The sequence below is a fragment of the Crocodylus siamensis genome, chromosome 1 (genome assembly GCF_052110815.1).
Source record: "Crocodylus siamensis isolate JL-2025a chromosome 1, ASM5211081v1, whole genome shotgun sequence".
Lineage (NCBI taxonomy): Eukaryota > Metazoa > Chordata > Crocodylia > Crocodylidae > Crocodylus > Crocodylus siamensis.
In genome coordinates, this window is record NC_143395.1 from 367,063,183 (window position 1) to 367,078,840 (window position 15,658).

Below are 15,658 nucleotides of genomic sequence, written 5' to 3' on the forward strand. Positions count from 1 at the left end.
GGTTACCCAGAGAGGTGATGCAATCTCCACCCTTAGAGGTTTTCAAAACCCGGCTAGACAAAGCTTTGGCTGGGATGATCTAGTTGGGGATGGCCCTTATTTGAGAACGGAGTTGAACTAGATCAGTGGTTCTCAACCTTTTTCATACTGGGACCGATGTGCAAAGATTAGCTTGTCCTGACCTGCACCTCCCTGGCCCTGCTGGTGCCTGACCCGGTGCCTTGTCCCCCCTGCCCTGCCATAGCCTCAGTGCCTGGCCACCTTCCCCCAGTACCAGCAGGCACCTCCTCCCCCACACCCATCCCCTACACGTACAGACACACGTGTGTGTACACACCCCATACACCCCACCCCGACGGTCCCCAAGCCCTAGCCCTCCAACTCTCATTCCCCATACTTACCTTCATCTGGCTGCTGGGGCTGCCCCCATGACCCTGCTTTGCCGTGTGCTGGTCACACACCAAGCAGCTGTTCGCTGCCAGCCTGCAAGGGGAAACCCGCACTTTTGCACATTTTTCTGGCATTTGCTCGCCACCCTTTGAAATATTCTTGTGACCCACTTTTGGGTCATGACCCACGGGTTGAGAAACACTGGACTACATGGCCTCCTGAGGTCCTTTCCAACCCTAATTTTCTATGATTCCATACTGATTTATACCAGTTGAAATGTGGCCTTGTGGTAAAGGTTTAAGTTTTTCAGTATAAAGATTTACATTTTTCACCTGTGCTGACAGGATCCTGTTTTTACAAGTTGACTGGCACTAGCATTTGAATTAAGTATTTTACTTCTCAAATAGATTTTGAGACTTCACAGGTGCTTTTATCTCATGTACTTGTCAACTTCTAAATTGAGCAAAATGTCTTGTAAAAGCATGTGCTTGGCACTATGATCACAATTTATTAGGCAAGTAGACACTGAACTTTGTTATAACAGGTCATTGAGATTCTTATCACTTGTAGTTATTTGTTACATCCTCTCAGGAATAAATGATGGGGTCTTGCTGCTCACTTGCTTTCTGTAGCAGTAGAGTATTTTTGAATATTTAATAATTAAACAGAGAGAGATTTAATTTGCATTTAAACTCTTGTGTGTATACTCTTCTTCAGAATAAAGTAACTTTAATTTGATTTAGCTTGCTTCATTCCCAACTTGAAATGGGAAGCAACCACAGCAGAGCTAAACTTCACTTATTCTAGCCAAACATGCTGGAGCATAATCTACTGCCTTGCAGCTCAAAAACCACCTGCACCAAACTGTCCATCAGTCACCCCAGGCCAAGTTGCCAGTCACCTAGTATGTGTAGCCAGGGCACCACTGGAAAAGAATACAAAGTGCACCACTCATCATGAACTGAAGCAGTATCAGAAGCAGCACACGGAATATAACAGCCTTGACCCCTTTGAAGTCACTGAACTGGAGAAAAAAAAAAAAGTCTTAATGGCTTGAAACGTGGCAAAGCTGTTTACAACAACATCTTACCAGATTTCTTGAAACAACTTGGACCCCAGGCTCACATGTGGCTGATCCAGTTCAGTGCAAGAATCATCAGCTCAAGGTCATTCCCAAAGAACTGGCATATGGCAAAAGTTTTTGCCATTCCAAAACTTGGCAAGGACCTCACACTGGCAGCCAGCTACCAACCAGTTGCACTACTGTCTGTGTGCTACAATGTCCTTGAGCGCCTCATTTTAGAACGGATATCCCCAGAAATAGAGAACATCCTTAGCATCGATCAAGCCAGATTCCACAAGGGCCTCAGTGTATGTAATCAAGTGTATGTACCACCTACATCAAAAATTGTTTTCAGAAGAACCTGAAGACAGGCGTAGGGCTACTGGACTTGACAGCTGCCTATGATACGGTATGGCACACCGGCCTGTTTCTAAAGCTGTCGAGTACTTCTAGGCCAGGTCGTTATAGTTGTCAAAACACTTCTCCGTAACAGATGATCCAGAGTCCACCTTGGGCAGGGGATAAGCACGTAGAGGAGACAGGCCAGTGGACTTTCACAGGGCTCAGTGCTGGCCCCAGCCCTGTTCACCTTAAACATAAATGATCTACTAGCAACCACATCCTGCAAGGTCATCTATGCTGATAACATCTATACCACTCAAGCTTCATCTTTCTGCATTCTGGACCAGACCCTGAATGAAGGTGTGACAAAGCTAGGCAGACTACTGCACCATATGGTGGCTCACACCAAGTCCTGCCAAAACTGTATCTAGTGTATTTCATCTCCACAATGCTAGTGCCAAAAAAGAACTTAACTTCTATATGGGTGGTCAGAGACTAAAGCGTGATCCCTGCCCAACATGCTTGGGAGTGTCTTTAGACAGAACCCTGACTTTCTGGGAATATTTAAAGAAAACAGCAGCAAAGATCAAATCCTGAAACAACTTACTAGCCAAGCTTGCTTGATCAACTTCAGGAGCTGCAGCCACAACAGTCTGGATCTCAGCTCTTGCCCCATCATACTCTGGAGCAGAGTAGTGTGTACCTGTCTGACAAAAGTCATCACACATGCATCTTGTTGACACTCAGCTGAACACAACCATGCATATCATAACTAGAATCCTCCCCTTCTCTGGCTTCCCATCCTTGCAAATATCACTCCCCCACACATCCGTCAACTGACGATGACCCGGAAGTTGGTCAAAACCATTTGTACTGTACCTTATCTACCACTCTGTGATGACCTGTTTAATCCACCCAAAGCCTGCCTTCCTTTGCCATGCCCCTTGTGGAGCAACCTCCCTGACCGGGATCTGCCTAATAAAGTATAGCATAGTTAGGAAAGACAAAGGTAAATTATTGTACATTTCCTACAAGAGAAATCTCTTTTAGAAAATATATAATAATTTATCCTTCTTTGTCTTTGACTTTCCTATACTCTATCATGCATGGAAATAATAGAAACTTAGCTGAAATATAAGGAAGTCAGGGCAGCTGAAATACACTGTTGCTTTGTTATCCAAAGTGTCTACCTTTTTATAGCCCTCAGAAAGATACCCAAACCAAGTGTAAAACATTTATCTAAAAATGTCAGTTTAATGTTATTAGTGTGTTACATTATTAGAGTATTATTTCTTGATTTCTAGATGCAGTCAGTAGGAGGAGAAGGCAGTCAATGATACCTTCCACCATCAGGGAAGCAAAGGTAATTTTGAATTTAAGTAGCTCTATTCAAAAACTAAAACTTCCGTGCTTCTAAAAACTGTAACAGACTGGTACCAAATTATTCAAAAAATAAATGTGCATTACATTTGTATATACGAACAGCATTTCCTGAACAGCTGCTTTTTTCTTCTTTATTTTGATTTTGCAATGCCTTCAAAGCAATACAGTTCACATTCAGAGTTACCTGGGGTAGGTCTGATTCTACCCTGGTGTAATTCAGTGCAACTGTAGTGAGATTCTGGTCAGTACAATCAAGGGTAAATCTGGCTCTGGGACTGGGACTGCGATTTGCATTTTTTGGTGCATTTCCAGGGTACTAGGACCACAAGAGTAAATCTACCACCAATTGGAATAGCTGCAATATCCACCAACACTCTCTGATGGATGGATGTCATAAAAAAGATCATAACCAATAAGAAATTGTTGTTATTGTTAAACACTGGAGATGTTGCATTGGCAAAATAATACATTACCATTACCTAGTGAGCCCTTGGTGTGGCTTCCATAAATGTTTTAATAGGGCATAAAATGTGTAAAAACAGGTACATGTGGAGCCTTTTCAAAAAGGGGAACCTTCAAAAAGGGCAGCAGCTGTTATGCTTTGTGTGAATGAGTTGAGAACAATGTAAACAGCACAAACCCAGCTTTAATACCACTTCATCCAGGAGTAAAAGTTGTTTTGCTACATTTTAATCCTTAGCTCTTTCACACCTAACAATTAGGACAAAGCAGCTGTTGCCATCTTGAAACTTCCCCTTTTGAAAGGGCTCCAGATGTAGATGTGTCCACACCCAGCTGACTTCAGCTAGCACCTGCACTTAGTTTGATAAACCTCAGTAGAGGTAGATGTAGCAGTTATTTTTTTTTTTTACTTTAAACATGAAGGTTCTCTTGGTGTTGCACTTTTAAGACATCTTCTGAACCCTAATGAAGTGCACAGGTCCAAATGTCTGACTTTTTTTGGGTGGGGGGGGGGGTTGTGCATTTTGGATTTTGCATATGGATTTTTGTATTGGGCAAACTTCTAGCTGCAGTTTATAAGGATTGAGCATGATAATCAGGCCTTCTTGAAGAATGTGTCAAAACTTCCATTGCTTTCAGCAGGGCTAGGCTTTCCAAATATGCAAGTGTATAGTTTATTCTCAGTGGTTGCTACAAGAAGTTTTCACCTGGAATTAAAAAGGTCTTTAGGATGACAGGCTGTGTAGACTCCCGTCATAATTAATCAGTGACTGCCCTGAGGAATCAGAATCCAGAACAAGAGCACAGCTCTTCTTCTGGTCCTTTGCTGAAGAATACTATCCCTACTTCAGGAGGCCAGGAAGTCCTTGTTGTTGAGGGGAGGGGAGTTCCTGACAAGTTCCAAAGGAGGCCATATCTGGCCTTCCTCAGCAGTCGCTACAACTCCAAGACCCAGAGGTGAAAGGGAGACTAAACTGGAAGGTGTGCAGAATCCTTGGAACTTTAAAATATTATTTTTATTGCTAGATTAATTTGTCCCCAAAAGTTTCTCTGGCTAGAAACAAATGTTGCATTTGTCCCTGGATAAATTATGCCCACTTGTCCCAGAACAAAAATGTCCTGGAATTGGCATGTACACACATTATCATTCTAATCAGTGTTAGTGAATGGTTGAATAAAGTGCCACGTATTTTGCCATTAATTCAGTGATGCAATCCCATGAAAGCAGTGGAGAAATACTTTGCAATATTCTGGGATAAATTGTACTACTTTTTATCTGGAGACCTTTTTAAGATTTATCCTGGGATAGTGGATGTAGATGTTGGTATGCTTGCACTTTGTCCTATAATAAAATGGTTTATAGTGGGAATAATCAACTGAACACTCAAGCAGAATGACTGACTGTTGTGGGGGAAAAGGCAGTTAAGTATTGTACTGTTTTGGTTTTAAATCTTTTAGTAAATAAGGAGATAGAATGAAAACAACTAAGCAGTAAATGTCAATACTGGTATAAATGTAATATTTCTCTCTCTCAGAGCACAGAGGAAACGGCAGAAGAGAATAGCTTACGAGTTCTAAGGAACAATAACAGACACAAAGGTTTGACAGACTTTTAATAATCATAACTGGTTGGTATTATAATCACATATACTGAAGTAATTAGTGTGAACTCAGAGATGCTCTCTAGAAAGAAAATCACAGCTGTACGTTTTCTTGGCCTTTTCTCTTAAACTCTGATCAGCAAGGAAAGGTTCTGCATAGTTTTCTTCCAGATAATAGATAGTTCTTACTAAAGAGGGTTGGAAGATGACAGTGGCACTTATGGTCTAAATTCATTGAGTCTTGTATAATATTTAAAGAAGAATGGAAAAGTATTACTTGAATATGCATTTACTAAAATCATATTTTAAAGATTAGAAAACTGCTTGTCATAGTGAATGACAGAACACTTGTCTGTTGAAAATAGCATCTCTAGCGTAAACAGAGCTTAATTTCCCTACTCTCAAGCACCTCTAATTTAGAACATCCCTTTCTATATTTTTTTAATGAAAATGGTGCTTATTTCTGAAACTTCTCCAACTGAAGTTCTGATTTTCATAAACCTCTATATAGCAGCTAATTGATGCAGAAACATAAGGTTATGATTCAGGGTAGAAAACTGAACTAGACTAATTGTATGCAAGATGAATGTAAGATGCATTCAAGTGTCCTAAGAAAAGACTAAATGCAGAAAGTAACTCGTTTTGGAGGGTTTGCCAATAGTGAACCCTCTTTAAAGGTGATTGCTTGCTTTGATAATACGATGTTATACATTCTAGTGAAGTCCATTTTTTACAAATGTAGCCAGGTTTTTTTTGAAGAAAAAGGAATGTCATGTTCCATGACAGGATTTTTGTACTTGGGTGGCTTGCAAACTGTGCAGTAGGGTGCTGAGGCCCTGCAAACCCCTAGTTACTTCACAACCCCCCCTCTTTGCAGTGGGTTAAGAACTTAACTCTGTAAAGAATCTGTGTTCTACTGAATTAACTTAATATACACATCCTTTTTACTTTCAAAGAGCCTGTTAATCTTAGCATTATTCATAAATGACCTGGTGTCCTAAGACAGACTGGGAAAAGTGAGTATTTATATTTTCCTCATAGCCCAGCTGTAATAAAACAGCCATATGAGATGGGCTTATGGTAAGGCAAATTAAGTGCTGTATTACTAGAGACTAAAGGCCAGGAACTATTTTCCAACAAAATCTAATACAGTTTGCTCCATTCTTTCTTTCCTCTTGCTGAGCCATCCATGGAGCAACCCTCAGAAAGGGAAGAATTAGAAGTGAATCCAAAGGATTGTGATGGCAATCCTCTTGACTACTAAAGGCAGGCCTGGGATCCAGAGGGATTAAAATTCCTTGTGCAGTACCTGTTGGGACACAAGAGGGTCTGAGTACATATGAAGGGAGTTGTGAGAGCAGAGTTAGATCACCAAAAAATCTGCTGGTTAACATTAGTGTTTTAACTAGTTAGAAGAGGGAGAAGAACAGCTTCTGTTACAGAGTTTTATGGGACAGGGACCTGCAATCACCATGCTGAAAAACAGTTCTAGCAAATGCAAACGCTTCTATATCTTTACGTATCACAGTAAGAATAGATTTTCTTCGGAAGTGCAAGCAGGCCGGGCTTCTGGACGATATATTCGAAGCGATGCTTGACACACTTCACCTTGCACAGGAAAAACTCATGGATGATAACACTTCAGAAACAGGTACTATGAACAAAAGGGAAGTGACTTCCCAATACATTCTGACATTAAACATGCCAAAATTTAAACTCTAAATCCTTTTAAAACCCTGGTTTGATGTTTTGGTTACTCAGGAGACTTGTCTGACTCCACTTGCAGCAGTATATCATTGCTTTTTGTTGGGAAGGAGCTGCTAACAGAAACAAGACTCCCTTCCTCACACCCCCATCAGCCCAACAAACAATTTTGCCTGATTCCTGGTCTGATTTGTTTCCCAAGCATTTAAAAACCTGCCTCTGAATGCAGACATGCATCACAATTGAACCAGTTCAAATTAGCACCACCTGAGAACTGGTTCACAGCTGTGTGAAGTGCTGCGGCTCTGACACCAGCAGATGGGAATAAGCACCCAGCCCAGCTTACCTTTACAGTGCACTAATGCTTTGGGGATCCCAGGGCATGGGGGACCTGTGGCAGGGGACATTTTAATTTTTCTGCTTTCCCTCATCTCCTAAACATATATCATTAAATTTCAGTAGCCTGTAATTGGTTAAAATCTGCAGTGTGCTTCCCTGACTTGGAAGTGGGGTGGTAGAGTACTTTGACTCGTGCTTTCTGGTTCCCAGAGCTGGGTGAGGGCAAGATGAGAGGGGATTGAGGTTAAGTAGGGGGTGAAGACATGACTGGTTTTAGAAAAATAGCCTTTATTGAACAAGCAATTTAAAAAAAGCTTATTGATGTAAAAATGCTGAAAAGGGGGTATCCGTTATGTACTAGCAGTAGGGGTGAGGAGTGACAGTGTGGGATGCCTGCAAGACTGATGTGAAGCAGAATTCTTGGTATCCACATGTAACTGGTTTGCAGGGAACCAGTTCAAAATGGTAATTTAATTTTTTAGGTACACTTCTGAACTGTTCCAGGCCATTTTACATTGGCTTAACAAGCTTGTACGTATGTCTGCCTTAAACACATATAATGCTTTGAAAGGTTTAAACCAATCTGGACTGCAGTGACTTTTTTCACAGAAGGATAAGCAATCTGTTAATATGATTCTGTGAAACATAAGTGCATGAGAATGTGTGTGTTAAGTCTTCTGGAGAGTTAACTTTTAAATGAATATCTGCTTATATGTAGGATGTTTATGTTAACTTTTTGTACAAAAAGTATTTTTGAAGGAATTTGCCCCCTTTAATGATTCTGCAAACAAAGAAACTTTAAAGTGAATTTTAAAATTTTTCTCTGTGGTATAAGCTTCCTCAGCTTTAAAAAATTATACTGAGCATTTTGAGGACACAGAGCATGAATTCTGTGCAAAAAAATAAAATGGAAAATGTTTGTCTAGGTTGGCTTACTGTTCTTGGTATAAGAAATGTAAACATTGGCATATCTCCAAATAACCTAGCCTCTTTACTTTACTTTAAGCCTCAAGAAGTAGGTATACTACAGAGATAGTGCTGCTTTAATTAAAGTTCTATACTACTGTGTAACATAAACTTTTGTTTTCCATCCCTAGAGTATGAGGAAACTGTAACATCACTTTTTGAATGTGGCCTGTTTGCAAACATACTTACAAATGCTCATTCAGGTATGTAAACATTTGCTGCAAAACAAGGGACTGTACCAGAAGTGTGGTTTTAAGCATTAAGGTTTTTATTTTGATGGTTTGGATACTTAAAAGGAAGTTCTAATCCATACTTCCCTTTTTTGAAACTCAGTTCATAAAACATTAAGAGAGCCCCCCGTGACATCAGTATCAGACACACGATTTAATGTTTTATTCCTTTCAGAGAAGTCTAGAATGGAAGTTATCTGCTTCCCTCCATACACATCTGTGGAAGCTATTGAAGTGTTTGAGTTTGTTTCCCCCCCAAATGGGGCAGTTTTACTTGCCTGTAGTACCTATTGGCTGTCCAGTCCTTGCCTTCATGCTCATCATAATCCTTGTGGGGGTGTGTGGACATGAGGGTGGGGTTTGTAGGTGGGGGGTGGTATGGGAGCTGCGCCCCATCAGTCCATGCAGGCTCTGCATGTCTGTCTGTGTGCAGTTTTCTGCACTCCTGCAGGATGCTGCACATGGAGGTGTGGAGCCCACAGGTTCCATATCCCCCTCAAATACACTCACCTATCAGGCTGAGAGGGCTCCATTTCTTCCATGTGCAGCATCCTGCAAAAACATAGGAAACTGCACACAAGGGCGCATTGACCCAACCAGGCTCTGTGCCTCCATGTGCAGCATTCTGCAGGAATGAAGGAAGTTGCACATGGAGATGCAGAGCCTGCCCAGCCAGTCCTGTGTGTGGAATGGGAGCTGTGCGCTATTGGCTGAGCAGGCTGCATGCCTCCTTGTGGGGCTTCCTATGCTCCTGCAGGAAGTTGCACATGGAGGCATGCGGCCTGCCCCATAGCTCATGGACCAGAAGCCGTGCGCTGTTAGCTCAAGCAGTCTCCACGGTTCCATGTGAGGCCATACACTGAAGCGCAGAGCCCACCTGGGCCAACAGTATGCAGCTCCCAGTTCGCTGGCTGACTGGGCCCTCCATGCAGGGCTTTCCCCAACACCTCCCCACTCCCCCGCCCCCACCCATGCACCTATGCCCTGCCCCGCTGGCTCTTTCCATAATCTCCAGCTCTGCTAGTGCCCCTTGTCAATGACCTGCTGCCCTTTAGCCCTGCCAGCCCCGCTTACCTCACAGGCTCCAGGAAGGAAAAGTGAGCCTGAGCCAAGTCCGGGGGGGTTTGCCGCCCTTTTTGCAAGAAGTTCTTACAGGATGAAACTCTGCCAGCCTGAGCTCTTTGCAACAGTGGGAAATCTGTGTGCATCTCTGCTAAAAGGAATAACCTGTATTTTCTCTGATAAAAGGGGGGGAGATCCATGTTTTTCTCTGTTTTTTCCGTGAGAAATGGAAAACCCAGCTCTCTGGTGGTAGGTATTTTGGAAATATAATGCTGGAGCATGCACACCCCAATGGAGGCTGCCTTTAGAAAACTTGATTCTTTCTAACACTTAGCTCTAGAATAGGGATCAGCAACCTAGAGTCTGCCAGCCACATCAGGCCCAGGGAGCAGTCTGCAGACACGGGGCTTCAGCAGTAATCACTTTCCCTTGCCACTACAGGGAAAGATGCTAGTAGCAGCTAGGTTCTAGCACCTGCCTGCCTTTAAGGCTGCAGGCCAGACTGACTCACTCAAAGGGATGCCGACTGCTCTAGAAGCTTGCCAGGCTGTGTTTAACTCTCTCTTCACTGGACAGAATTCCAACTGCAGAGAAGAACTCTAGAAATGATTAGAGCAGGCAAACTACATTGACTGCACACTAGCGAGTGGTGTGATCCCTCCAACCCCTTCCCTCCAGTCAAGGCTAGGACCTAGGTGAGCAGCCAAGTCTTTATTTTTAGAATAAATTGCAAACATACACGTTATTTTACAGGAATACACAAGTGACACTGCACAGAAATGATGTCTTTGGTTCTTTTAATTAGCTATTTTAAATGTAATAATTCAAGTTTAAATGCTGTTTTAAGAGTCATTTAAAGATGTCAAATCTAGCCTCATCAGGAGAGCCCTCAACAAATAGACTATAGTTTGGAACAAACAAGTGTGTGTTCCCACCATGCATTTTAACTCCAGTGCTCAAAGTAAAATCCATCTTGTGACAGAATCAAAATATAAAACACGATAGCCTAACAAAATGTGTCTGAGAACTGTTCATGGTGAAGTTTCGACAAACAAACAGTCTTAAGTAATTTGTGATCAGATGCATATATTTATGTGTTTTACTGCAAATAAGGGTGGTGGGGTTTTAAGATTTTCTTCTCACCACAGGGACAGAGGAAAAGATTCAGGAACTTCTTGAAACCCGGAAAAGGCTGGATACTCGGATTGAACTGCTGCAAGAGTTAAAAGAAGAAGTAGTCCTTCCTGTTCAGGAAAACAGAGCCAGTGCATCTAGTTCAGTGTCTGAATAGCCATGAAGTCTTATAGTAGTGGCTTCAATCAAGACTTTGTTTTTTAAGTGACAAAAGTTACCGGGACCATGACAGGGATACTAGCAAAAACTGGGTGATTTACTTTATTATCATTTTTTCTTTAAATACCTCACTGTTGCAATAACATTTTTGTTGTCCCTTTAATTTTTACTGTGGCTCAATGAGTTACTTTCCTTTTTTAAAAAGCAAGCAAGCAAGCTAAAACAACCCTTCCATAAAAGATTTTTTATTTGTAAAAGCTCTAGCCTGGAGCCTCTTAACAATTAGCTGCTATAGACCACTCTTTACCAGTCATAATGGCAGCCTCCCTTCAGACCATGTATCACTGATTTTTTTTTTGCTGTCTGCTTATAGACAGCAAACAATGAGATTAAGTTGTTTTAAAGACTATTTTGCTGCTTTGGCTTCCAAAGAGGGAACATTAGCAAAACTTGCACTTGAAGAAGCATTTTGAATCATAAATAGGAGTTTTTATTAAATGTTTTCCTCAATTTACAGTGTTAATGTTTAAGTAGTAGTTTAACTTCAGTGCTGAGAGATTGCATCAGTCATTTGCAGACTGCCAAGGATAGCTGGCTCTTATTCACTGACAGACGTGTATCGTTTAAGACTATGTCAAATAACACATTATCATCCTTTATGAATTCAGAACACTTTTGGCATCCATGTGTTTAGTCTTAAACTTTCCTATATTAAAATGGTTTGATTACAGAAAAAGTCAGTTTAGCTACAAAACAGGGGGAAAAAATGGAAAAAAAACTTGACAATAAAGTGTTTTTGTAAAACATGTTTTTTTTGTACTTAAAACTAATAACATAATCAGCATCCAAAATATGCTGTAGAGTAGAATCCTGTATATTTTTCTCTGCTAGTCCACAACCTTGACAATTCTTTCAAAACCCCTGTTTTTATCTCGATTCACTGAATGGATAAAATACAGGTGGAAAGGTAGATTTTTAAAAACCTTTATTGATCTGTTATAGGATGGAGTTAAACTACACATTAAAATACATGTTGTAGGGCACTAAACATTGTTCATTTGCTCTTTTGCAAAACTAGTAATACCATTCCCCAATAATTGGCACAAAAGGATATATTTGGGTTGTTCAGGTAGAAATAGGGGATGATTCCATGGGCAAAAGTAGACATTCTTCCAGGAAGTCCTGCCTCCATAAAGGAAGGGAGGAAAAAAGAGCTAAAGTAGTACTATGACAGATAAATGAGACTAACACCATACATGTATTTGTAGCTCTAATTTGCTTTGAATTAGATCTGTTATTTTCAAAGATTCCCAAGGGAATTTTATACCAAATGCATATAGGGTGTATAGTACCTTTTTAACTTATTTTAAAACTGCTACCTTACTCTCTGCACATGTTGGTTTTTTAAGCCTTTACACCCTAGTAGCCAGGGCTTGGAATGAAATCTTCAAAAGTATATATTCTGTGTTTTTTTTTTTTTACTAGGATTTAAGCAGTGTGACTAATAGCCCAGCCCAGCCAACCCTCATCTCAACTTTTGTGCTGTTTTACTTGTTACAGCTTGAGAGAAGTGGAAAGAAGAAGATTCTTCTTTACTAGCTTCAAGTTAGTTTCTGATTTTTGGGGATGAGTGTCTGACATTACTCACTCTAAGATTTCTATTGAGTGGAAATAAAATGAGAAAAACTATTTAGCTTGAAGTTCAACTCCAGATATATTAAGCAAAATTAATGAGGCATCTCAGCTTAGTTGTAAAGAAATTTGGGAAAAGTGGGGGGGGGGGGCCCACAGGGAAATAATTAAGCTAACATTTCATTAAAAGGCTTCTGATGCTCCTGCTCACCCCTTTTATTGCACCCAAGACATGTTATGTAAATCCTGTGATAGGGCCAGCTTATATTTCTTGCGTCTCAGTTCTTTCTTTGTTAACGTATCAGGATAAGATTTAGCCAGAACTGCTAATGACAGGATGACACTAAGATGTCAGGAGAAGTGGGCATGCTAGAAGGGAGGAATAGGTTGCAATTGGACCTAGACAGGGTACAGGGGTGGGTGGATGAGAACAGGATGGGTTTCAACACTGAGAAGTGCAAGGTGATGCACCTGGGGGAGAAGAACCAGCAGCATACCTACGGACTGGGGAACTCCCTTCTTGTCAGCACAGAGGCAGAAAAGGATCTTGGAGTCATTATTGATTCCAAGATGAACATGGGCAACCAATGTGGGGACATGGTCAAGAAGGCTAACCACACCTTTTCGTGCATCCACAGATGCATCTTAAGCAGGTCCAAGGAGGTGATCCTCCCCTTCTATGTGACACTGGTCAGGCCACAGTTGGAGTACTGCGTCCAGTTCTGGGTGCCGCACTTCAGGAGGGATGTGGGCAGCATGGAGAGGAGGGCCACCCGCAGGAGCAGGAGTCAGCAGGGCGGGCCCTACAATGAGAGGTTAAGGGACTTGAACCTGTTCAGCCTTCACAAGAGGAGGAGGGGCAATTCAGTGGGTGTTCACAAACTAGTGGGGGGGGGGAAACACGACACCAGCAGGCATTGGGGGAGTCCCTGTTCCCCTAAGCACTACCAGGAGTGACCAGAAATAACAGTCACAAGCTGGCATAGGGTAGATTTAGGCTAGGTATCAGGAGGTGCTACTTCACTGTCAGGGCAGTTAGGATCTGGAACCAAGTTCCAAGGGAAGTGGTGCTGGCTCCTGCCCTGGGGGTCTTTAAAACGAGGCTGGATGAACAACTCGCTGGGGCCACTTGACCCCAGTACTATATCCTGCCATGCCAGAGGGTCGGACTTGATGATCTGCTCAGGTCCCTTCCAACCCTACCAACTATGAAGGAAACTCCTTAAGCATTAATGCCTTCCAAAGGCATAATTATCTAGTTCAAATAATATCATTCTTGGAACTCTGTATACAACATCCCCAACAGCAGGTATGTGAACATGCTCCTGTTAATCAGTTAATAACAAAGAGCCTACACCTCTGGCTCAGGTATACTAAAGCAATTATTTACATTGATTCTTGTCAGTAAACATTAGGGAAGTTACCTTTAATAAGTAATATTCCTAAATTTGAACATTGAGATAACAATGAGCTTGATTCAGGTTATGTTGTACTTCTGGGGCTAAATTCTACACCCAAGCTACCACCAAATGGCCTTTCCACACAATTATAGCTCATAGTTGAAGAAAATACTCTAGTTATCAGAAAATTAGTAACCACCTGTATACCAGCCTTGTTACATTCTGCCTATTTCCTAAGCCGGGGTGGGCAAAATGCAGCCCGCCAGACCATTCTATCCAGCCTGCGAGACCCCTAAAAATTTAGAAATTTAATATTTATCTGCCCTGGGCTGCCTGTCATGCAGCCCTTGATGGCTTGCCAAAACTCAGTAAGCAACCCACTGCCCAAAATAATTGCCTGCCCCATCCTAGGCCTTACAGTATTATCAAGGGCTGTTTCAGTATCTCCTAGACCAGTAGGTGTGTGCCTGTAAGGGCCAGATTTTTTTTTTTTTCAAATGGAAAAGCTGAAATTCTGAAGCCATAGTCTGGATGTGACCATGATAGCCACAGGAAAGTGCACACTCCGGCACCATATACAGGCATTCCCTATGCTGTTACTGTGCAGTGCGCCCCGGGAAGGATGGGGAAGATTGACCTCAGAAGATCCCGGGGTCAAAAAAACATACACCTGAAAAAACTGGGGCAGCGTACATGGTGGCAGCACACACCACCCAAACCAGAGCCTGGCTAGGCTCACAGCTGCAGCTCCCAGGAGGCCCCCAGAGCACCATATAAGGCTGCTGGATACAGCAACTGGCCCCAGCCTCCCCTAACCCACCTAGGGCAACATGCTAGGTTTTGGATGGCACAGATGTTCTCTGGGGACAAGTAGCAGTGGCACTGTGCCACTGCTACTTGTCCCCAGGGAAACATGTTCCTGCTTATGGGGATGCAGCCCATGTGCACAGAGCCTCTCATATAACACTGACAGAATAGTTTTTTCCAGCCTTTCAAGGGTAAGAGGAACCCATACCTCCTGATGTGGTATCTATACACTCCAAGATTTGAGCTTCAGTAGTTTCTACTTCAAATGAAGACTACAGAGAAACCTCTACAGACAGAGGGACTAAAATGGGCTGACTACATAGGGGGAAAATGAGAAAGGTTTCAACTAATCAAATTGTATACAAAATCTATGCCAGTGTATACTGCTCAGACAACTGTATTTTTGCTTAAGACTATGTGCAGTAACTGAAGAGAATCATATACTATACTTATTTTTATAGTTCATGCTTCTTTTCCTCTTTAAATTTGAATCTCAAAATTTTAGTCTGGAAACTCATTTTTACCCCGTCTCTTTCACAAATTGAAACATTTCTGAATAGTTAAAACAACGACACTGCTACATAAGCTTCCCCCTTTTCCTGACTCTGGAACTTCTCTTTAAAAAAAAATCATGATTTCACTTTACCTCAAGTTTCCCATCCATAAAATGGGGAATGTTTTTAGCCATTCAGGCTGTAATAGGTACAGCATTTCATGCAAAATACTTTGGAAATCTTTGGGTGAAAGGGGTAAGGAGCAGAATTGTTGTTTTTTTTTGTTTGTTTGTTTGTTTTTTTGTTTTTACAAGAGACATTTCTCTCTGGGAGCAGGGAGGCCTTGTCAGCCAAAGAAATCTTAAAATATAAAGAACGCATTCAAGTGATCTTACAGGTGTTGGAACATTACCTTTATCCTTTTGCTCAATTTCATGTCATATTAATTTATTCATTGCTTTTGCAAAGAGAAGTGCTAGGAAAAAGTAAA

General features: G+C 41.7%; 2 protein-coding genes across 14 annotated transcripts in view; one reads left to right on the top strand and one right to left on the bottom strand.

Annotated features, from left to right (window-relative positions):
* The window catches only part of PHF11 (PHD finger protein 11), a 31,011-nt gene extending 19,372 nt beyond the window's left edge, over positions 1-11,639 (top strand). For all 9 annotated transcript variants that reach the window (XM_090026237.1, XM_090026198.1, XM_090026228.1 and 6 more), the window contains 5 exons: positions 3,100-3,158; positions 5,176-5,239; positions 6,770-6,892; positions 8,382-8,453; positions 10,691-11,639. In XM_090026237.1, the coding sequence (XP_089882363.1) occupies positions 3,100-3,158; positions 5,176-5,239; positions 6,770-6,892; positions 8,382-8,453; positions 10,691-10,833 (461 nt within the window). In that variant the 3' untranslated portion in view covers positions 10,834-11,639. The remainder of the gene's footprint in view (positions 1-3,099; positions 3,159-5,175; positions 5,240-6,769; positions 6,893-8,381; positions 8,454-10,690) is intronic.
* The window catches only part of RCBTB1 (RCC1 and BTB domain containing protein 1), a 67,035-nt gene continuing 56,613 nt past the window's right edge, over positions 5,237-15,658 (bottom strand). Inside the window, exons 13-14 of one of the 5 annotated variants that reach the window (XR_016438980.1) lie at positions 15,581-15,643; positions 5,237-6,550 (exon numbers count right to left, since the gene is read on the bottom strand). The gene's annotated coding sequence lies outside the window, so the exon portion shown is untranslated. Of the gene's footprint in view, positions 6,551-11,793; positions 15,644-15,658 lie in introns of those variants that run through there. The other 4 variants (XR_016438981.1, XR_016438979.1, XR_016438977.1 and 1 more) reach the window with 4 other exon arrangements.